At 49.7% G+C, this 22,954-nt stretch overlaps 1 protein-coding gene across 4 annotated transcripts in view; it reads left to right on the forward strand.

The window, feature by feature from the left end:
* KCNIP1 (potassium voltage-gated channel interacting protein 1) overlaps positions 1-22,954 on the forward strand; it is a 162,953-nt gene that overhangs the window by 115,441 nt on the left and 24,558 nt on the right. For 2 of the 4 annotated variants that reach the window (XM_060197141.1, XM_060197142.1), the window contains exon 1: positions 8,552-8,736. The exons of the other annotated variants lie outside the window; for them this stretch is intronic. In XM_060197141.1, the coding sequence (XP_060053124.1) occupies positions 8,628-8,736 (109 nt within the window). In that variant the 5' untranslated portion in view covers positions 8,552-8,627. Of the gene's footprint in view, positions 1-8,551; positions 8,737-22,954 lie in introns of those variants that run through there. 4 annotated transcript variants of the gene reach the window in all.

The raw sequence follows: 22,954 nt of genomic DNA on the forward strand, positions 1-22,954 counted from the left end.
TGGTATAACATTCCTATTGATTATTGTGGGGCCAGGTGGTAACACATCCAGTTAATAGTACACATTGCCATGTGCAAAGATCAGGGTTCAAGGTAAAAACTGCGAGCCTCCAGGACATGTAGACGCTTCTCTCAGACTACACTCCTAAATGACTTGCCTCCGTTGACAGTTGAGTCTTGCTCAAACCAGCTAATGATTGGCACTGACATTCCCTGGGGAACACTGTGTTCTCCTTAATCACTATGCTCATTACTCTCCAGAGGTGACTGTCTAAACAGGCTGCATCCCCACCTCCTCAGCCTGGGCCTATGGGAGCAGGGAGGGATGCTGGGAGTTTGTGGCAGGGCAGGGGGCTCAGGTTCAACCTGGAGGGCACAAATCTTGGAACAGGACCCATGATCCTCCCTCAGTTGATCTGAAATGGTCTTTCCTTCTCTCTCTCTGTTTTTTTTTTTTTTTTTGGCCTTAATATTTCTTCTTTTTTTAAAAAAAATTTTATATATATTTCATTTATTTATAGTTTGGATAGAAACAGAGAAATCAAGAGGGAAGAGGGAGAAAGAGAGGGAGAGAGATACTTGCAGACCTGCTTCACTGCATGGGAAGCATCCCCCCTGCAGGTGGGGAGCCGGGGCCCAAACCTGGGTCCTTGCACATGGTAACATGTGTGCTCAACCAGGTGTGCCACAGCCCAGGCCCTCTGTCCTTTGTCTCCTGTTTTTTTCATATGTGACACCGGGGAATAAACACAGCGTCTTACCCACGCTCAACAAGTAGCTTCCTGACTCAATTTTCTACTCTTTTCTTCCCTTTCTTCCTTCCTTTATCCCTTTCTTCTCTTTCATCCTTTCTTTTTTCTCCTTTTCCTCCTCCTCTTTTTTCTTCTCCTGCTCCCCTCTCTCTTCCTCCTCCACCTCCTCCTCCACTCCCTCCTCCTCCTCTTTCTCCTTTTTTTGGAGAAGGGGAGATCCAGGAGCTTCCCCAGTACTCTTCATGGTGTTCCCATGTGGTGCCAGGGCTGGAACCCAGAGTCTCACACACCCTAAGGCATGCACTCAGCCAGGTATGCTGTCTCCTGGCTCCCCAGGTATTTTCTAAAAAAAAACCCAGAGAGAAACCCAGACATCTATTCTCAGGTTCTCATGAGGGATTGGGGCTCTGAGGGGCCAGATGAGGGGCATTGATCCAGTTGGAATCCACAGTCAAGACCTGGGAGCAGAATCTCCATCCCCAGTGATGGGCTGATGAGAGAAGGGCTTCCATCTGGGCGCACAGGCCTTGTTCTTACCCGTGCACTGCAAGGATCTAACCTCTCAGCACCCTCTCCAGCCCATAATAGCCCGCTACAGGCAATAAGGACGTCACAGACTGGAGTGGCTGCACACACTGGAGTTAGCCTGAATGCTAGAGAGAGAGGCAGAAGGAAGGGGGGACGGGGTAAGGACAGGAAGAGAGGGGAGCCAGAGCCGGTGTGGGGCCCGCCAGCTTCAAGCTTCACCCCTGACTCCCCCACCACCCTGGACCAACTTGAATCTGAGCCTTGGGTAGGAGGGCAGGGTGGGGGGGGGGGGTCCCTTTAATGAAAAGCCACATGTAGACCTGACTCTGCCACCAGCCTTCGATGTCACCTCCCTGTCTCAAGCTCCCCAGCTAGGGCCTCACGGGTGGTTGCGATCGTGCCAGGGGAGAAGCCAACAGAGTGTCTGCTTTGGGGGCAGTGCCAGAAGCAACTCGTTTCTCTCCCTTTGCCCCTCTTGTCTTGTCTTTGACATGAAAACAATTTACTCACCATGAAAACAATTAAGCTGCAAAGCACGTTTCAAAGTTTCTTGTGAATTTTTCCAAACTACAATGTGCAGCGTGATTTGGAAGATGAAGCAGGACTACACTTAGTTGAGTGCACACATTACAGTGCCTAAGGATCCAGGTTCAAGCCCTCAGCCCCCACTGCAGGGAGGAAGCTTCAGGAGTGGTGAGGCAGTATTGCATCTCATCTCTCTCTCTCTCTCTCTCTCTCAGTTTCTTGTTTAATCCAATAAATAAATAAGATATTTTTTAAAAGGTTAAACAGCACTTGGGAATGGAGCAGTCTAGAGGATTCTGTAGTCACTGTGAAGCTTCCCAGTGGAGAAGGATTTCCTGTCTGTCTAGCATGTGCCCAGAGGCTGGATGGAGGCAGAGAAGGAAGAGGGAGGGAGAGAGAAATGGAGAGAGCAAAGATAGAAGAATGGAAGAAAAGAAGGGAAGAAAGTCAGGTGGTAGCACAGCGGGTTAAGCGCACGTGGCACAAAGCTCAAGGACTGGCGTAAGGATCCCGGTTCAAGCCCCCGGCTCCCCACCTGCAGGGAAGTCACTTCACAGGCGGTGAAGCAGGTCTGCAGGTGTCTGTCTTTCTCTCCCCCTCTCTGTCTTCCCCTCCTCTCTCCATGTCTCTCTGTCCTATCCAACAACGACGATATCAACAACAATAATATCTACAACTACAATGAAAAACAACAAGGGCAACAAAAGGGAAACTAAATATAAAAAATAAATAAATAAATAAATAAATAAATAAATAAAAGAAGGGAAGCATATGTTATCACTTTATTACACAAGTATCATCATCATTATAGAACTCATTTAACAAATGCAGCCAGTGGCCTCACTCCAACTAAAGGCTCAGGTATCTCCCTGTTCTGACCAGTAATGGGGATAGTAATGATTTTCTCTCTGAACCATAACCATCTTGCAGTTAAATAATTTTTTTTCTGGATTATCAGGTGCTCTGGATGGCACTTGGAGGAATTCTTTCATGCCTTTGAAAGAAAAACTCCAAGTGCAATTATGGACATTTTTTTTTTTTTACACCGGCTGCAACAGAACATTCCAGAAGATGAGGCTCCCAGCAGATTAGTTTCTCCAAATGAGATTTAGACAGTGTCTCACCAGGAGAACTGCTGAGAAGCCTACAGACCAACAGCAAACCCTCCTGAGACAAAGGGGTCACCAGGCATTCTGCAGGTCCCCTCAGTAGCCAAGCCGGCTGTCCTCACTCACCGTACTCTGTCTCTGGATAATAGCTCTGCTCAATCTGGGGTGCAGGGCACTGAGAAAAGGGGGGCCACCTCAGTAGCTCAGAGTTTCTTTTCTGATGACTAGGGGGAGAGACTCAGGATGTGTTAACACAGGAGCAGAGGAAAGTCCATTGGAGCCTTTTGTCTGGAAGATTTGTGACAGGAGAAGTGAAGTTCAAACACCTGCAAATTTCCAGAGGAAGTCTCAATCCCCTACTAGAGAGAATCTCTCTCTCAGCCCCCTGCCCTGCCTCTCTCTTTTTAGATTTATGTATTTACTTATTATCGGATAGAGACAGAGAAGAATTGAGAAGGGGAGGGGGAGATAGGAAGGGAAAGACAGAGAGACCCCTGCAGCCCTGTTTCACTACTCGAGAAGCTTTCCCCCTGCAGGTGGGGACCAGGGGCTTGAACCCGGGTCCTTGCACACTGTAGTGTGTGTGCTTAACCAGGTGCGCCACCGCCTGGCCCCCTAGAAATAATATCTCTAGGGGCCAGGTGGTAAATCACCTGATAGAACTTGAGGGTCTGGTTTCAAGCCCCCAGTTCCCACCTGCAGGGGGGAGAGAGAGTTTGATGAGCAGTGGAGCAGTGCTACAGCTGTCTCTCTTTCTCTCAGTCTCTCTGTCCCTCTTTGACTATCTGTCTCTCACCCTAATGTCCTTTGGACATTGGGGGCATGGTGGTGGCACAGCTGGCTGAGCACACTCATTACCATGTGCAAAGATCCAGGTTCAAGCCCCCAGTCTCCACCTACGGGGGGGGCTTCATGAGCAATGAAGCAGGGCTGCAGGTATCTCTCTTTGCCCCTCCCTCTCTACCTCCCCCTTCCATCTCACAGTCTCTGTCTCTCTCAAACTAATTCACTCAAAAAGGCTGCCAGGAACAGTGTAGCTGTGTAGGCTCCCCCCCTCCCAGGCCCCAGAGATAAATGTGGTGGCAAAAGAAAGGAAAGGAAGGAAAGGAGAGACAAAGAGAGAGTTTCTTTCCTCTCCTCCAAAATTCCCACGTAGTCATCCCACCCAACCGTGGTTCCAGGGGGGCCTTGATTATTCTTATTATTTATTTTTGCCTCTAGGGTTATAGCTGGGGCTTGGTGCCTGCACCACGAATCCACTACTCCTGGAGGCCATTTCTTCCCCCTTTTGTTGCCCTTGTTGTTTCATCATTGTTGTGGCTATTATTGTTGTTGTTGTTGTCATTTGTTGTTGGATAGGACAGAGAGAAATGGAGAGAGGAGGGGAAGACAGAGAAGGGGAGAGAAAGACAGACACCTGCAGACCTGCTTCACCGCCTGTGAAGTGACTCCCCTGCAGGTGGGGAGCCGGGGGCTCAAACTGGGATCCTTATGCCGGTCCTTGTGCTTTGCGCCACCTGCGCTTAACCTGCTGCGCCACCACCCAACAACCCCCAGGCCTTGATTATTTTGATCTGTGTTCACCTGTCAGCTAGACGTCAGCCCTTCGTGGCTTCTGCATCAGAAGAAGAGCCAGTAACTGGCACCATCCTTACCCAGAGAAAACATCCCACAGATGGTGGAAACTCTAGCTCTGTTTTAACAAAAAGAACGAGGAGTATAATAATAATAATTATTATTATTATAATTATTATTATTATTATTACTGGTGGGTAGGAAGGTTATGCAGTACCAGGGATTGGACCCAGGACTTGACACAAGCAAGGCATGCACTCCATCACTGAGCTGCATGTCAGGCCATTGTGTCTTTTTTTAAAAATATATATATTTATTTATTTATTTTAATTTTTATTATCTTTATTTATTTATTTATTGGCTAGAGACAGCCAGAAATCGAGAGATAAAAGGGCGATAGAGGGGGGAGAGAGAGAGAGAGAGAGACCTGCAACACTGTTTCACCACTTGCAAAACTTTCCCCCTGCAGGTGGGGACAGGGGGGCTCGAACCAGGGTCTCGTTGTAACATGTGCACCCAACCAGGTGCCAGGCCACTGTGTCTTTAGAGCCAAGACCCCAGTGAAAAAAATAATGCTTGTCAGTGCTGATGAAAGATTGGAGAAGGCCGACAGAGTGGAGATGCAAGAAATAAAAATAAAGTAATTTGGAGCTAATCAATGAGCACAGTATACAATTCCGGAACATATGCCTATTTGCAAGGCAGATTTATTCACCTGACAATCTATATGGAAATAAGGAAAAGTCATTTGTGAGGTGGGCACCACACTTGCTCCAGCTAGGGCAGACATTTCTCATGGAGACAACGCTGGGTCTTCCACGCGGATGGAAAAGGGGGGTGTGTATAGGAGGGGGATGTTGGATAGTATGCCAGCTCCCCCTGGCTTCTTCTTAACCATATGCCTATATAGGGATAGATTTAATCCCATTCAAAGCTTTGGTCTATTTACATAAATCACTTTTACATTTACATAAAGCACCACACTCCCTCCAGGGCATTGGTTCAATCCCCACTGTTTCATGATATGTTTTTGCTCCACCCCCTCTCCTTGTCACACCCTGATCCTCTCCTTGTCACACTCTGACTGTCACCAGTCATTTTTCTCTCCACCCTCTCTATGTCACATCCTGTTTCCACCCTACTTGGAGAGTATAAAAACAGCTGCTCTTCTGATTAAAGACACTTGGAAATTGCTTTCCGGCTCCGAGAGTTCCAGAGTGTATCTCCTGCGAAGTTAGTGCGGCACGAGCTCCTGCTCTCTCTCCCACGCAGCAGCCTAGATCGGCTCCAGTTGAGTTCTCTCCAACCAGAGAGCACTAGCTCCGGAAGATGTACCCTCAGGCTCTCCCGGCAGGGGGGGTTGGCTCTGAGACCCGACAGCAGCAAGTGGAGCTGTGATGAGAGGAAAGAGGGTCTTTAGGAAGCCACTCCTGCATCCCTCACGGCACTGACAGGCCCTGTGTGTGAGACCTCAGTTTCTCTTGTCTTCTTGGAAATCAAAAGTGGCAGCTTGGGGGGCTGGGTGAGGGCACACCCCCACTCAGAACACTTATTTCCATGCACAAGGACTGGAGCTGGAACGCCTGCTCCCCACCTGCAGGAGGGAAGCTTCACAAGAGGTGAAACAAATTTGCAGCTCTCTCTCTCTCTCTCTCTCTCTCTCTCTCTCTCTCTTAAATCTTTGTTTTTCTTCGTTATGGAATAGAGACAGAGAGAAATGGAGAGGGGAGGGGGAGATAGAAAGGGGAAGAGACAGAGAGACACCTGCAGCCCTGCTTCACCCCTCGAGAAGATTTCCCCCTGCAGGTGGGGACAGGAGGCTTGAACCCTGATCCTTGTGCACTGTGATGTGTGCGCTTAGCCAGGTGCGCCACCACCTAACTCCTGTATCTCTTCTCTCTCGCTCTTTCTCTTCTCCCTCCCCTCCCAATTTCTCTCTGTCCTATCATTTATAACAGAAAGAAGAAAGAAAAAAAGAAAAGGAAAAAATGGCCACCAGGAACAGTAGATTCATAGTCGTCCTGGCACTAAGCCCTGTGGGGTTGAGCAGTGTGCTCATGTCTGTCTGTCTGCCTCTCTCTCTCTCTCTCACTCTCTCTCTCACACACACACACTGTTATAAAAAATAAACACTAGATCTTTGCCCTCAGGAAGGTGCTCAGTGGTAGAGTACAGGACTTGCATGTGTGAGGGTCCCAGAGCTGAATGTCGTGCTCAGCTTCTCCTTCTCCCCCTCCCCCTCCCTCCCCCTTACCCTCCCCCTCCCTCTCCCTCCCCCTCCCTCCCCCTTACCCTCCCCCTCCCTCTCCCTCCCCCTTGCCCTCCCCCTCCCTCTCCCTCCCCCTTGCCCTCCCCCTCCCTCTCCCTGCCCCTTGCCCTCCCCCTCCCTCTCCCTCCCCCTTACCCTCCCCCTCCCTCTCCCTCCCCCTTACCCTCCCCCTCCCTCTCCCTCCCCTTACCCTCCCTCTCCCTCCCCCTTGCCCTCCCCCTCCCTCTCCCTCCCCTTGCCCTCCCCCTCCCTCTCCCTCCCCCTTACCCTCCCTCTCCCTCCCCCTTACCCTCCCCCTCCCTCTCCCTCCCCCTCCCTCTCCCTCCCCCTTACCCTCCCCCTTACCCTCCCTCTCCCTCCCCCTTGCCCTCCCTCTCCCTCTCTCTCTCTTGCTCATGAAATCAATCAAATCACAGCCCCTATCATGAGAATCCAGGGAGGTTGCCTGTGCAAAGCACCCCGTTAATTGCTAGAAAAAGTCAGAGCTAAATCTTTCTAGACAGCTCACCTGAGATCTAGCTGTTCTGAAGTCCTAGGGTTAGAAGTCAGTCAGTGGTCAGAGGACTAGCCTATGAGGCCAGAAGGCCTGTAAACAAGGAAGTCCTGACCTGGTAAGGGCCTTCTCACCTCCTCACCCAGCCCCTGCAATTGCGGAGAGCAGCAAGGGGCTGCGGGCCTTGTTTCTAGCCCTGGGGTCTTTCTCGCAACAGTGATGGTGCTGCCTAGCTGGCCTCTGTCATTGGTTAAGTGCAGACTCAGTTGTCCTGTTTGGCATGGGCTCTTTTGTTTTTTTTCACAAGGATTTTCTCTGGTGTTTAGTGTCTGCTGGCAACCTTATTTTCCTTGCCTGCCTGCCTACTTGCCAGTAATTACAGGGGCAGCCCTAACTGCACGTCAATGGTTTCCCATACTGATACAAAAATGGTGCCAAGGGGCCAGGTGGTGGTGCCCCAGTTAAACGCACATATCACCATGTGCAGGGAGGCAGATTCAATCCCTTGCTCTCCACCTGGGGGGGGGGGGGCTTTCCAACCAGTGAAGCAGGTCTGCGAGTGTCTTTCTCCCTCTCTAGCTCCCTTTGCTTCTCAACTTCTCTCGGTTCTATCCTATCAGTTATAACAGAGAGAAGGAGAAAAATAAATTAAAAAGGGCCACCAGAAGCTGTGGATTTGTCGTGTAGGTAGTCACTGAGCTCCAGAGATAACCTGGTGAAAAAAATTTTAAAAACTGTCCCAAGACCTACACATACAACTGTGACCTTGGCCCACTTGGCAGCTACTGGGCTGCCGTAAACGCCCCAGCATAGGTTTCTATGTCTTTCTTTGCAGAAACTCATCATGGTTTATCCTGACAGCCCAGTATTCTCTGGGAGATGCAGCTTCCAGGCCTCTCTGTGATGTCCAGGCTGGGGTCCCCTGTGTTTCAGAGCAGGAGTAACTTGTTTTTCACTGGGCAAGTAGGCAAGCCATCCATGGTCTCTCTCTGTCTCCCTCAGTCTCCCTCTCTGTCTCTCTCAGTCCCCCCGTCTCTGGAACAGTCTAGAGCCACACGGGCCCTGGGTGGCAGACGGAGCTGGTCACACTCAGTTAGTAGGTGAAGGTGATGGGGGATCCACTATGCCTTCCCAGCACTACCTTGGGAGAAGAGGAAATAGAAGTAAAAATCACTACAAAACAACGCGGAGGTTTCCAGCTGGGAGGAGAAAGGTGGAGGCAGAGGGAGGGGAGTGGAGGGAGGAAGGGAGGGGGGGAAGAAGGATATGCCACAAGGAGCACTGCAGAAAAGACAAAAAGACAGCCGGCCGGCAAGTGTGGCTTACTGGCTCTCCAAGGCCACCTGGCATCCTGCTAGGTGCCAGTTCGTCCACAGGATGTGGGCACAGGGCGAGTCGGAGGGGCTGCAGACTCTGGGGATCGTGGTGGTGGTGTGTTCCTCGCTCAAACTTCTGCACTACCTGGGACTGATTGACTTGTCAGATGGTAAGCAGAAGCCTGGAGCTTCCCTGGCCCTCGTAAGCAAGTGTGTGTGTGTGTGTGTGTGTGTGTGTGTGTGTGTGTGTGTGTGTGTGTGTGTTTCCAGCCTTGTTTTGCATTCAGCTCAAGAGATTGTGAAAGTAGTTTGGAAAAATGCAAGGACCTGGGAGATTGGAAATCTAGCCCTGCTGCCTCCAGCTCTGTGAGTCCCACCGAGGTATGCTGCTGTCCCTGGACTGAGTGTCTGGAGGGTGGAGTTGGGGTCAGGGACAGGAGTGCAGCTGGAGGGGCTCTGATCTTCTGTGTGCATGAGTCTAACTAACTCTGTGAGACTAATGCGAGTCATAGCAATCCTCCCTCAAGAGTCTGATAATGCTTTATAATTCTTTGTTATAATTCTTTGTTGGAGCCAGTGATTTTTAAAAGTCTTTCTGTTGATGAACTCTGCTTCAGAAATAATTGGGTAAACTATGGTGGCAAAAAGTTTGGTAAACAGCTAATCGCACTATCTAGCAACAGGAAGACATCTACTGATATCTAGCCCTTAGCTGTCCCCACCCCTCACCCTTCAGCCCCTACCCCCCATGAGAGCCTTTACTCTGAAACATTGCCCTCACCCACTAAGACTTGAACCTCCCTCCCTTTCCATGAGAACGCAAGCAAGAATTCTGGTTATTTGACTTAGGAAGCCCACGGTTTGGTTTTCAAAGTTCAAGAAGCTCAAGGAATGAGGAGTGATGTCTCCCCTCTCTATGGAAATTTGTTTCAAATAAAATAAGGTTTGTCTTGAGCTCTGGAAACTTACTGAGACAACCTGAGTATTTTTTTTTTAAATATTGATTTACTGGTGTACTGCAGCAAAGTAAAGGACTCTGGGGTAGGGGTGGGGGGTTCAGGTCTTAGAACATACTGGTGGGGGAGGACCAAGGTGGAGGGTTAGAGTGTTATGCAGAAAACTGAGCCAATGGCTGTGTTTTACTGTTGACTATAAACTATTAATCCCCAATAAAGGAATATATATATATATATATATATATTAGAAAGAGGATAAGAAAGAGAGACAGACAGAGAGAAGAGAATCAGAGAACCACTCTGGCACATGGGATGCTGGGGACTGAACTCAAACCTCATGCTTGGGAGTCTAGTACTTTATCCACTTGCACCACCTCCTGAGTCACCTGAGCGTGGCTTATATCAAAACTTGTTGAGTAATGTAGTCAGCAAGACCGGTCTCCAGTGTTGTATCTTCATTGACTGCATAGCATGTGTTCAACACACATTCTTCCCTGATTCCAAGAGAAGTTCTGTCCATGCGTGTGAAGAATCCTGAAACACATCTGCAGACAAACGACTAGCTACAATAACCAACCAGGACTGGAACAGACGGAGACTGGAGACAGGATGGTGGAGTTGGAAAAGTTCTGGACTAGAACTCAGGGGACCTGAATTCTGTCAATGTCTTTGCTTTTTGAAATGTCAGGTCGCTTTTTTAAAAATATGAGTCTCCATTTTCTTGAGAGAATGTGGTTTTTGTCTCTGCTTCATGGGACTCGAGAAGAACCCAGCCTGTTCACATTCAACTTTATGGTAAGGACAGTAAGCCAAATTCAGTGCCCCTCCCCCGGATTCTGCTTTTCCGTAGCTTGGAGCACTACCTCATTTGTTGCTAATGATCTCTATTCCTAGTATATAAGGGGTTTTGAAAGCTCTAGCTAGAATTTAGAGAAACCATGGATCTGTGATCGTCATTCCCTGAAATTTTGAAAACATTTTCTTTCTGAAAAGTCAAGTGAAACCCCAAAGTCTGGAAGGACAGTTCTGTGTGCATATGAAGACCTTCCCCAGCCTTCAGACACTTGCAAGTCCTCTTCTTTTTTTTAAATTTTTTTAACATTTATTTATTTTCCCTTTTGTTGCCCTTATTTTTCATTGTTGTTGTAGTTATTGTTGTTGATGTCGTTATTGTTGGATAGGACAGAGAGAAATGGAGAGAGGAGGGGAAGACAGAGAGGGGGAGAGGAAGACAGACACCTGCAGATCTGCTTCACCGCCTGTGAAGCGACTCCCCTGCAGGTGGGGAGCTGGGTGCTCGAACTGGGATTCTTCCGCCGGTCCTTGCACTCTGTGCCACATGCGCTTAACCCACTGTGCTACCACCCGACTCCAGCAAGTCCTCTTCTAAGGCTCTAAGCTCAGCTTGCCCGTCCATAGCCAGTAAGCAAAGCCCCTTTCCCCACCACACCCCAAGAAAACAGAGTTACTTACTTGGAATCACACAGCCAGTAGGGCAGAGAGCTGGGATTGAAACTCAAACTGCTGGGCTGCCAGGCTTGGGCTCGTGTGTGAAACCCACAGAAGGGAGGTCTGGTCAAAGCCAAACCTGGGCCTCACCTAAGGAAGGGTCACTAAGGGAGGGTCACTAAGTAGGATGAAGAGGTGGGCTGGTATTGAGCAGTGGAAGTGTGTTTCTTTTCTTTTGTGTTATTTGTTTTTCAGAAGTAATTGAGAGGGAAGGAGTGGGAGACAGAAAGAGAGAGAGCTGAAGCTCTTTTACTGCTCTGTTGCCCCTGCAGGTGGGGACCCGGGGCTTGAACCCAGGCACTTGAGCATATAGCAGTATGCATGTTCTACCAGGTGCTCCTCTGAAATGTACTTCTGAGAGTTGATCTGGAATTTGTGCTAAGGGTCAGTCTCATCTGACCAGCGCCAGGACAGCCATGTCTGTCACACTACCTGCTTCACCTCTTCAGGTCAGAACCACCACATCCATTTCCTGTGTGACAACAAGGGTGCACCCAACACAAGTCAGTGTTCCCTGCCTTGGAGAATTAGGGAAAGCAGGTTTTGCCTGCGGGAGATCAACCCCATACAGCCAAAAGAGAGCATCAGAGAGTAATGAATTCCTTCATTCATTCCTCTGCCCTCCCATTCATTCATTCATTCATTCATTCATTCATTCATTCTTCCACTGCCTCTTGAAAAGTTGCAGGAGATAGAGAATGCTACAAGAGCTGTCCCTCAGAGGAACGGAGGGACATGTCAGAGCAAAGGCAGCCTCATCTTTGAAATCCAACATGGAGTCGGGGGGGGGGGGGAGCCTGAACAAAGCCCCTCCCTAAGAGGGAGGGTGCTGCTGCTGTTCCCTCTGCTTGGCAGATGAGGAAACTGAGGCTGGAGCAGGCCAGCCGCTGAGGGGGAGAGCAGTGTAACAAGTCCACACAGAAAAGCCAGGGGCAGGAGGCAGGGGGCAGGATTGTCTCCATCCTGCAAGGAAGAACGGAGGCTCCCAGGAGAGAGGTCACAGGAGGTGGGTTTGGAGTTCTGAGCGAGAGCTTTGGGAACAGAGAAGAAGAGAGCGAGCATTTCAGGCATAAAGCTCAGTGTGTGCATTTGGAAGTGCACTGAGAGGCAACAACAACACAACAGGAAAAGATGTGACATGTAGCACCAGGAGCAGAGGTGACCCCAGGAGGGCCAGAGCTGTTGGGAGAGGCAGGAATGGACACTGCTGTGCATTGGGTTTGGAGTCTCCCATTAGACTCCTTGTTCTTTCTCTCTCTCTCTCTCTCTCTCTCTCTCTCTCTTTCTCTCTCTTTTTCTCTCTTTCTCTCTCTTTCAGTGCAGTGTTGGGAATGTGCCCAGGGACTCTCATATGTGTGATACAGCTGGGCAACCCAGTGACCCAGATTCCTGTTCTTCTTTTTTTTTTTTTTTTTTGAGAGGTGGGGCAAGATGCCACAACATTGCTCCACCACCTATGGAGTTCTTTCATCATTATTATTATTATTATTATTATTTTATTGTGACTTAATACGAACTTACAAAATTATGCGATAACAGAGGTATAATTCAGCACTGTTCCCACCCCTGTTCCCATTCTCTCCTTTGGAAAATGTGTAGTAATTCTCTCAAGGTCCCAGATAGGGACTGATTGTTATTTCTGTAACTATTTATATAGATTTGACCTGTTGTTGTTGTTGTTGTTGTTGTTGTTGCTATGGTCCTGCCTTCTCTTCCTTTCTAAGTCACACCTATACCTATTTCTACTTAAGAATGTCCTTCCTTTTTTCCTCTACTCTCTCTGAGTGCTGATGGAATTGGGCTTCAGAGTTCTCTGGTCGTCTTCCCCTAATATTTCTCCTCCTCTGGGGGTATGGACCAAACTTCTTCTTGGGGTGCAGAAGGTGGGAGTTCTGGCTTCTGTAGTTGCTTCTCCACTGGACTTGGGCGTTGGCAGGTGGATTCACACCACGGCCTGTCTCTGTCTTTCCCTAGTGGGGCAGGGCTCTGGAGAGGGGAGGTTCCAGGGCACACTGGTGAGGTCGTCTGCCCAGGGAAGTCAGGATGGCATCATGGTAGCCTCTGCAACTTGGTAGCTGAAAGGTGGTCAGATATAAGGCAGGACAAAATGATTGATGAACTGGAACCAGTAAGTGGAACTATAGCAGATGAGAATTAGGATCTTGGGGTAGAAAGAATCTAGATAAAGGACTTAGAGAGGCCCACAGGAGGGCTGATGATGACATTCCTGACCTTTCATGGAGTTCTCTTAGTACTGTGCTTGGTGCTCCCATGTGGTACCAAGGATCAGACCCAGGGGCAGAGGGATGGTAAGGAATGTGCCCTACCTGCTGAGCCTCCCCACTTCCACTCCAGTCCAGAAGGATTTTTAAAAATTTTTTAATTGTGGGGGTCGGGCGGTGGCGCAGTGGGTTAAGCGCATGTGGCGCAAAGCGCAGGGACCGGCGTAAGGATCCCGGTTCGAGCCCCCGGCTCCCCACCGGCAGGGGAGTCGCTTCACAGGCGGTGAAGCAGGTCTGCAGGTGTCTATCTTTCTCTCCCCTTCTCTGCCCCTCCTCTCTCCATTTCTCTCTGTCCTATCCAACAACGAATTGCGTCAACAAAGGCAATAATAATAACCACAACGAAGCTACAACAAGGGCAACAAAAGGGGGAAAAAAATGGCCTCCAGGAGCAGTGGATTCATGGTGCAGGCACCGAGCCCAGCAATAACCCTGGAGGAGGAAAAAAAATAAATAAAAATAAAAAAAATAAAAAAAAAATTTTTAATTGTTTCTTAGTGATTTGATAATGGTTAACAAGATCGTAAGATAATGGGGTACAATTCCACACAGTTCCCACCACCAGAGCTCCATGTCCCATCTACTCCATCGGAAGCTTCCTTATTCTTTATCCCTCTGGGAGCATGGACCCAAATTATTTACGGGGTGCAGAAGGTGGAAGGTCAGGCTTCGGTGATTGCTTCTCCGTTGCACCTGGGCATTGGGAGGTCAATCCATACCTCCAGCCTGTTTCTATCTTTCCCTAGCGGGGCAGGGCTCTGGAGAGGTGAGGTCGTCTGCCCAGGGAATTCAGGTTGGCGTCATGGTAGCATCTGCGACTTGGTAGCTGAAAGACGGTAACATATAAAGCAAATTGTTAAATAAACAGGAGCCCAAAGGTAGGAGTAGAGTAGATGAAACTAGGGCCTTTGTGTGGGAAGAAGCTGGGAAGATTATTTTAGGTATTTTCCAAGGGGCCCCTGACTTTAGTAAATTTTTGCCTGAGCCTGATAGCTAACATGCATGTGGACTAAACATGTCTGGGAAGATGGTGTCAGAGTTGAGAATAGGGCTAGAAAGCTGGATTACGGCAGAGAGCAGCTCCCAAATATGAATAAGATATATGTGTACCGTTCACTGTAGGCCTGAAGGATCTTTTAAAAAAATGCCTCAGGGCTGGGGAAACAGACTCTCCTGTGGGGCTCGCACATGACCATGCGTGGGGCCTTGGGTTCAAGCCACAGCACTACACGGGAGTGCTTGGGGAGTGGAGTGGTATCTGTGCCTGTCTTTCCTTTCCCTCTCTCCCTCTCTCTCTCTCTCTCTCTCTCTCTCTCTCTCTCTCTCAAAATGAAAGAAAGTTGTAACCAGGTAGAACTGGAAATAGAGGAGGTAAAAGATAACTGCTGGGTGGTTTGCTTTGGCTCACTTGTGAAATATAAAGAATTGAAACACAGGATTGCAATGGGGGAGGGCGTCTTAGAACGAGCCAAACTGTTTCTAAGACCTTGAAAGATAGGTGGGGGTCACTTGGGGGAAGAACAAAGAAATTCGGTGATCCCCGTAATCTTATAATCCTGCCAACCATTATTAAGGGGGGCTGGGCAGTGGCACACCCACTTAAGCACACATAGTGCCAAGAGCAAGGACCCTCTCAAGGATCCGAGTTCAAGCCCCCGGCTCCCCACCTGCAGGGTTTCCCTTCACAAGTGGTGAAGCAAGTCTACAGGTGTCTGTCTGTCTGTCTTCCTCCTTCTCTATCTCCCCCTCCTCTCTTAATGTGTCTCTGTCCTGTCCAATAAAATGCAATAAATGGCCACCAGAAGCAGTGGATTCATAGTGCCGGCACCGAGCCCCAGTGATAACCCTGGAAGATAAATAAATAAATAAGTTGTTATTAATTCACTAATAAAGAAAAATAAAGCTGTCCCTAGGAAGATCTCTGAGTATTGATATCACATGTGCCTGAGACCCGGGCACCACATAGAAAATAGATAAAGTCACATTTAAAATCAGTCACAGATAATAGAAAACGACATTTAAAAAAAATGGGCCAAATCCAGAGCCCCCCGCCCCCCACCCCAGGAACATCTGTCATTTCCTGTTACTGGGCATAGAAAGCCCCAGGCCTTCTTTGGTGCTCAGGCCTGCACTCGAACTCCTGGTATCTCTCCAGTAAGTGTCTCTGCAACTCTCTTGCCTGCTGCAGTGTGTATATGTGGGGGGGTGCTTCTAAAGCCCCCAGCCCCTCCCCTAACCACACCCTCACCCACACTTCCTCCCTCCCAGGCTCCTTCCAAGACCAGAGCAAGTCCGGCGACTAGAGCACTGGGTGGAAGCCGGCCAGTGAACAGATCCACGGAGAAGTGGGACAGCCACCTCTGCTCATTGTGAGGGCCTGAGCCCCTCCCAGGCCTGGCTCCAAGGCACCCTCACTGCCATGTCCACCTGGGGCGAGGGGCGAGCCCCTGGCTCCTGCAGGTAGACCTGGGTCCAGCCTTGCCCTGCCACTCAGTGCCCCTCTCTGCATGTTTCAGGGCCGCGTGTAAAACAGGCTGGTCAAAGTCCACATCAGTGACCCCGTGGAGCCCCGTGGAGGAGAAACAATGTCCTTTGTCTCCCGCTTTCTGAGACACCTGCTTACTTTCATGTCTTTCACGCTGAGCCTTCAGGGAAGATTTCCCATGATTCAAGAAGTTCTTGGCTATCTAGACCACACCTTGCTCAGCCACTCATCTGTTGTTGGGCACCTGGGTTGCTTCCAGGTTTTGGCTGTTACAAAGTGTGCTGCTGTGAACACAGGTGTACACAGATCTTTTTGGATGGGTGTGTTGGGTTTCTTAGGTGTTGTTAAAATTCGGCGGGCTCTGGCTGGCCGGGCTAGCTTCACGGCGGGTAACAGAGACGCGGAGACAACGGCTGGGCAGGGAAGCTGTATTTCTTTATTCAGGAACAACGATTCATAAACTAAGACAAACTAATCACCAAACAGAACTCTGCTGCCTCTTTGCGGCGGCGCAAGCACACTCTCTCTTACTCTCGAACTCAGGAACTCTCTCTTACTCTGGAACTCTGGAACTCTCGTATTGGGGAACCCTCTCTAACTCTGGCACTCTCGAACTCAGGAACTCAGGAACCCTCTCCCGGGGTTCCTTGGGGCGGGGCCAAGCGGGCCCTCGAAATTAACTGGACTGATCTAATTCTCTTGGCGGGGGAGGGCTAGAACAAACCAATGTAAAGCATATGACAATTCCCCCTTTTCTTTTTAACTAAATGACTATAGTATCAAGGGTGTGGGGTGAACAGAAACCTATATCGTACAGGCATTTTTTAAAAAAGAAACTGGCACAAACTAAACTTTATCAGCTTTGAAAAAACATTTCTTGCCTCTGGGGGGCTACTTGCCTCGACAGGCATTTGCATGGGGGCAGGGAACGGCCTAGAGTCCCAAAGGCAGCTGGCTGCAACTTACTTACTATGAAACAAAACTTGTTATTAGCATATCTACTGCACGATCCAACGTTTCTAACAGAGAAGGAATTTGAGACTTTTACATATCAACAACGTCTTTTAACCTTTTGTTACACCCATTCAAGATGGAGACACACCCTAGGTGTGGGCCGGAGAGGAAACCTCAGGCATGAGAATAATTAGCATAGCCATTGTGCGATCTACCATTTCTAATAGAGAAGGTAATGGAGAGTTTTACACATCAACAAGTCTATTTAACCTTTTGTTTAGACAAAAAATATTAGTTAACAATATTGATTGTTAACTAATTTTTTACCTTAGACTTTAAATGTAAGTTAATTTTATCTTTATGAGAATTATGTTGAAAACCTTTTTCATTTAACTTTGACTAGTAAGAATTTAGCCTTAAAGCTACTGTTTACCAAACTTTAAACATACACATAAACATGGTCATTAATACACAAGGAGAGAAACCTTTGTTACGAAGACATGTCATTTTAAACACGAATTTAAATCTGTACTGTCTTAGTTGTTTGGGGGGGGGGTGTTCACCATCCGGAGGTGGCTTCCCGCACAGCTTTACTTCTAGGAATTGCAGGTTGCGATCTCTGCACAAATCTCCGCGTACTCCAGCTTGTCTGCCTTCAGACCGGACCGGCGGCTGGAGATCTCGTGTGCCCAGTTTCGGCAGGGAGCCCGGGGGTCCGGGAGGCCCGGGATGGTTCCAGAATTCATAGAAAGAGGGCAGACAGGCCAGTTTTGTAGAAGGCGTAGGCCTAGGTGCCCAGGGGTGGCGGCCATGATAGGCCGGCGTGGCCCTGCCCCATGGCCCTGCCATGTCTGCTGCCCTGTTTGCAGTGGCCGAGCAGCGTGGAGGGATCACGCGTCCAGTGCCCTGCGCCACGCGGTGGAGAGCCGGCTCCTGTGGGCTGGCCTCAGGCTCTTGTGTGTTGGCCTCGGGCTCTTGCGTGTTGGCGTCGGGCTCTTGGGGCTCTTGTGTGCTGGCGTCGGCCTCCTGCGGGCCGCGGGGCTGCGGGGCTGCGGGGCTGCGGGCGCAGTGCGCGGGGTTGTCTGGGCGCAGCCGGCTGGCTGGCTGTTTAACCAGGTGAAACGGCAGCTCCGCGCCTCGCCTCCCGCCCGCTGGCTCTTCCCTCTGGCTGTTCTGAGTTCACCCGAGCGAGTGGAAACCACAGAGTGGTCCAGAGATAAATGTTCCAGAAACAGCAAAACAGTCTCGTGAAGAAAGAGCAGAGGCCTTTGGAGATCTCTTCACAAGCAGAAGAGAAGGCCATAGTGCATAGGTAGCCAAATTGTCTTTACTTATCTGAGAGATGCGCAGGTCAGGTCCACGTGGGCGCCATTTGTTGTTAAAATTTGGCAGGCTCTAGCCGGCCGGGCTAGCTTCACAGGCAGGTAACAGAGATGCAGAGACAACGGCTGGGCAGGGAAGCTGTATTTCTTTATTCAGGAACAACGATTCATAAACTAAGACAAACTAATCACCAAACAGAACTCTGCTGTCTCTTTGCGGCGGCGCAAGCACACTCTCTCTTACTCTCGAACTCAGGAACTCTCTCTTACTCTGGAACTCTGGAACTCTCGTATTGGGGAACCCTCTCAAACTCTGGCACTCTCGAACTCAGGAACCCTCTCCCGGGGTTCCTTGGGGTGGGGCCAAGCGGGCCCGCGAAATTAACTGGACTGATCTAATTCTCTTGGCGGGGGAGGGCTAGAACAAACCAATGTAAAGCATACGACACTTAGGATCTATCCCCAGGAGAGGAATTGCAGGGTAGGTCCACTTTTAGCCTTCTGAGAGTTCTCCAGACTGCTCTCCACAGGGGTTGGACCCATTGGCATTCCCACCAGCAGTGCAGGAGGGGTTCTTTCGTCCCCACACCCTCTCCAGCATTTGTTGTTGCTGTAGTTTCTGCTGTGTGACGTTTTCACAGGACAGAAGTGGGATCTCACTGTTGTCTTTGTTTGCATTTCTCTGGCAGTTAGTGACTGGGAGAAGGACCTAAACTGAGGATTGAAAAGTGTTTTCAGAAATCTGAGAAATGTTAACGCATACCAACATCTATATTTAATATAAACCATTGCCCTCTCAATAAATAAGTAAATAATAGAAGTCCTTATCTTTACAAGGCTTTGAAAACAACTGAGTGGTTGGGTTACTGACCATGCCCCCAATTCCATTCTGTGTAAGAAAATCCATGATGGGGCCAGGCAGTGGCGCACCTGGTTAAGCACTCACATTGCAGTGTATAAGGACCCAGGTTCAAGCCTCTGGTCCCCACCGGCAGAGGGGAAGCTTCACGGATGGTGAAGCTGGGCTGTAGGTGTCTCTCTGTCTCTCTTCCTCTCTATCACCTCCTCCCTTCTCAGTTTCTCTCTGTCTACTCAATCTTCTTCTAGCGTTTGTCCTTCTTCCGTAGCCAGTCAACAGCGTCAGGTTGAGCCTGATGTAAAGTTTCGAGACCTCCTTTGAATCTGGAGAGGGGGCAGTCGTTGACTATGTGGGTCATAGTCTGTCTGGAGCCGCAGGGGCAGTTCGGGTCGTCTCTGGCTCCCCAGTGATGGAACATAGCGGCGCACCGGCCATGGCCTGTTCGATAGCGATTGAGGAGGGCCCGATCATAACGTGCTAGGTCAAAGCAGGGTTGACGCTCGCAGGGGTCTGTGATGAGGTGTTTGTTCTTTACCTCAGCTGACTGCCAGCTCTGTTTCCAAGAGTCTGGAACAGAGAAGTTCAGTGTAGGCATAGGGGACCAGATTGGATGACGAGACGTCAAGCGTTGGACAGGGTGGGCGAAGATATCCGCGTATATTGGCAGGTCCGGTCGAGCGTAGATGTGGGAAATGAACTTAGATGATGCCGCATCCCGACGAATATCTGGCGGGGCGATGTTGCTAAGAACTGGCAGCCGTGGAACCGGGGTGGAACAGATGGTTCCAGAAATGATCCTCATGGAGGAATATAATTTGGAATCGACCAAGTGGACATGGGGGCTACGGAACCATCCTGGGGCACAGTATTCTGCAGTGGAATAGCATAATGCCAGAGATGATGATCGTAGTGTGGAAGCACTCGCGCCCCATGAGGAGCTGGCCAGTCTTGCAATGATGTTATTCCTCACGCCCACCTTTGCTGCAGTTTTTATGAGATGTTTGTGAAATGACAGAGTGTGATCGAGAGTAACGCCAAGATAGACTGGCTGGGCTTCATGCCGGATTCTCGTACCGCCAAGCTGCACATTAAGCTCATGCGAGGCCGAGGCATGGTGTAGATGGAAAACAGATGATACCGTTTTTGCAGTGCTAGGGATTAGTCGCCATTTTGTACAGTAATCAGATATCAGGGACATGTCTTTCGTGAGTGTTTCCTCGAGGATGTCGAACTTGGATGCCTGAGTTGCACACACACAGTAAAAGCGAGTCACACAAGGTCATTCACACCACGTAGTCTGAGTGACCTGAGGAAGCCCTGGTGGCTGGGTGGCTGGGTGGCTGGGTTGGTGGGTGGAGGAAGAGCTTGCTTGCTCTGTTCCCAACATTTCAGGGGGTCTAGCCCTGGGGAAGGAGGCAGTGAGACACCCCCGCAGAGCCTTACTCGAAGGAATTCAATATAGAAAATGCATTAAGACTGTTTACATGGAAGTGCTGTTTATAATTATTGCTCCCTGCGGGGTACAGGGTGCCCCTCCCCCTTTGCTTTCTCTAACTCACTTTTCAAAGGCTCTGCTCACAGAGTTCTCTCGGCTCCCTTGAGAGACATTCACAGAGGCTAATCGAGACATAATTCAAAAATTGCTTGATATACATGCCCTCGACTTCCACCCCGCACCCACCCCCAGAAACCAGCTAAGTAAAGATTCCCAAGCATGCAGCCTGCTCATTGGCCAGAGGCAACGGAACATACAAATTTCGGCTCTGAGAGGCAGTAAGTAAGTCGTGTTTCATCCTGAGACCCTGCCAAGGTCAAGTGCCACAGGAGGACAGGCTACTCAGTAAGATGCCACCGCCCCCACTCCACCACCTTCCGCTTGAGTCTCCACCTCAAACCTTCCCTGAGCCTTTTCAGACCAGATGGAGGCTTCAAATCCATCCTCCGATCACCTCCCTCCCTCCTCTGTGTACAGAGAGGGAAGGGAGCAGAGAGAAGCCAGCATCACAGAGTCCCAGCACTCTGTGGAGACATTATATAAGCAGCAATGTTATATCGGGGGGGGGGAAGAGAGAGGAAGAGAGAGAGAGGGAAAGAGAGAGAGAGAGAGGAAGAGAGAGAGAGCGAGAGAGAAAGAGAGAGAGCAAGAGAGAGAGAGAGGAAGAGAGAGCAAGAGAGAGAGAGAGAGAGAGAAAGAGAGAGAGCAAGAGAGAGAGAAAGCAAGAGAGAGAGAGAGAGAGAGAGCAAGAGAGAGAGAGAGGAAGGGGGGGAAGACAGGGAGAACCAGCTATGGCTCCTGGCATAGACATTGACTCTCCAAGGGCCTCTGGAAGCATGGCTTAAGCTTCCTGACACTTGTTCCATCCAGCGGCAAGCTGGCTGCACCGACATCACCTCCCAGGGCTGCAGGGAGGGTGAGAGCCAAAAGCCATTAGGATGGTTTTATATAGAAGCTTCTCACCGCCACACTTCTCTCCCCCGCTGAGAGCTGCCTCTGGAAGTGCAGGTGTGCTGATAGGGACAGACACGGACATTGTTTAAGTGAATGTTGTTGAATGAAGCCTAAATCGACCCAGGTGAAGAGAGCTGACTAGGCCTGACCCAGAGACATTGCACTCGCCCCTACATGCAGCGGCTCAGTGAAATTGGCTCTCTCAAGAGAAAATCTGTATACAAACCTGAAGCCGCACGGGCTCACGGTGACTTTAGAGAACTTTCCGGCCACAATATAACTGATGAATAAGCTGAAAATATGAAGAGAATTATCCAAAGCAAAAAGAATAAGAGTGGGCTTCCCATGCCCCTCCGTTAGAGAGGGTTCAAGACCCAGAGAATGGGCAGGCCAGCCCAGCAGAGGTTTCCTGATGGAGGGTGAGCATGGGATTCACTGCTCTGTGCCCTGTGTTGGCCTCCATGGGGACAGGCTAGCCTCCTACACCTTGTCCCTTAAAGATGGGACAGAGAGGGGCAGGCAATGGGACACCCAGTTAAGCACATACATCACGGTGCACAAGGGCCCAGGTTCAAGCTCTGACTCCCTACCTGCAGGCTGGGCGGGGAACACGTCACAAGCAGTGAAGCAGGCCTGCGAGTGTCTCTCTTTCTTTCTCCCTCTCTATCTCCCCATCCCTCTCAATTTCTCTCTGTCCTATCCAATAAAATGAAAGGGGAAAAAAATGGCCGCTGAAAGTGGTGGGTTTGTAGTGTCCATAAACTAAATAAATGAAACTAAAGCAATAAAACTAAATCGATAAAATGTAAAAGATGGAACAGAGTCCCAACCCAGTCCCCCTCCCTCTCATCTCCTCACACAAGAATAGACAAGACAAGCTGAGGGAGACTCTGACTCAGACCCCAGCTCAGTGCCTCACCTAATCCTCGGGGAGGCCCGGGCAAGTGGGCATCCTCTAGAAACAAGGAGTATGTGAGGAGCAGGAACTGTAGCCACGCTTCCCACACTCAACATCTGGCTCTTTCCCTGTCTCCCCTCTCACAGCTGCAGACATCTGGCACAGACAGCCGTCAGTCGACAGGAGCTGATGTGAACAGACAGGCGTGAGATTTCTCAGTTGTGTTAAGCCTTTGAGAGACCCCATATGCCCTCCTGTCCTGTCCTGCGAGCTGCAGTCATTACAACAGATATGTTTGGTGCAGGGGTACTGAGTAAACAGGAAGTTAGGTGGTCTAGAGAAGCACAGGTAGCCCAGGCCCACCTGGTGGGGGGTGTTCTCTGGGAGCTCACCTGCGTCTGCTGCCGTGGGAAGCACCCCAGTTCATTCCTCAGCTGAATCTCAGACAAGGGAGGACACCCCCAGACTGACTCTCCAGGACGACACGTATCACTTCTCCATAGAGAAAAGGCTGGAGGGCCGTCAGGCAGGGACCTCAATTTATCTTGGGGACACTTTTAATTGGAAACCTCGTCTGCCTGCTGCCCACCTTCTCAGAAGTAATTAGAATGCTAATCTATAAGCAAGATGTCGATTAAATATAAATTAATAATAGATCCAACATGTGGGTTTGC

This window comes from Erinaceus europaeus, chromosome 9, assembly GCF_950295315.1.
Source record: "Erinaceus europaeus chromosome 9, mEriEur2.1, whole genome shotgun sequence".
Taxonomy (NCBI): Eukaryota; Metazoa; Chordata; class Mammalia; order Eulipotyphla; family Erinaceidae; genus Erinaceus; species Erinaceus europaeus.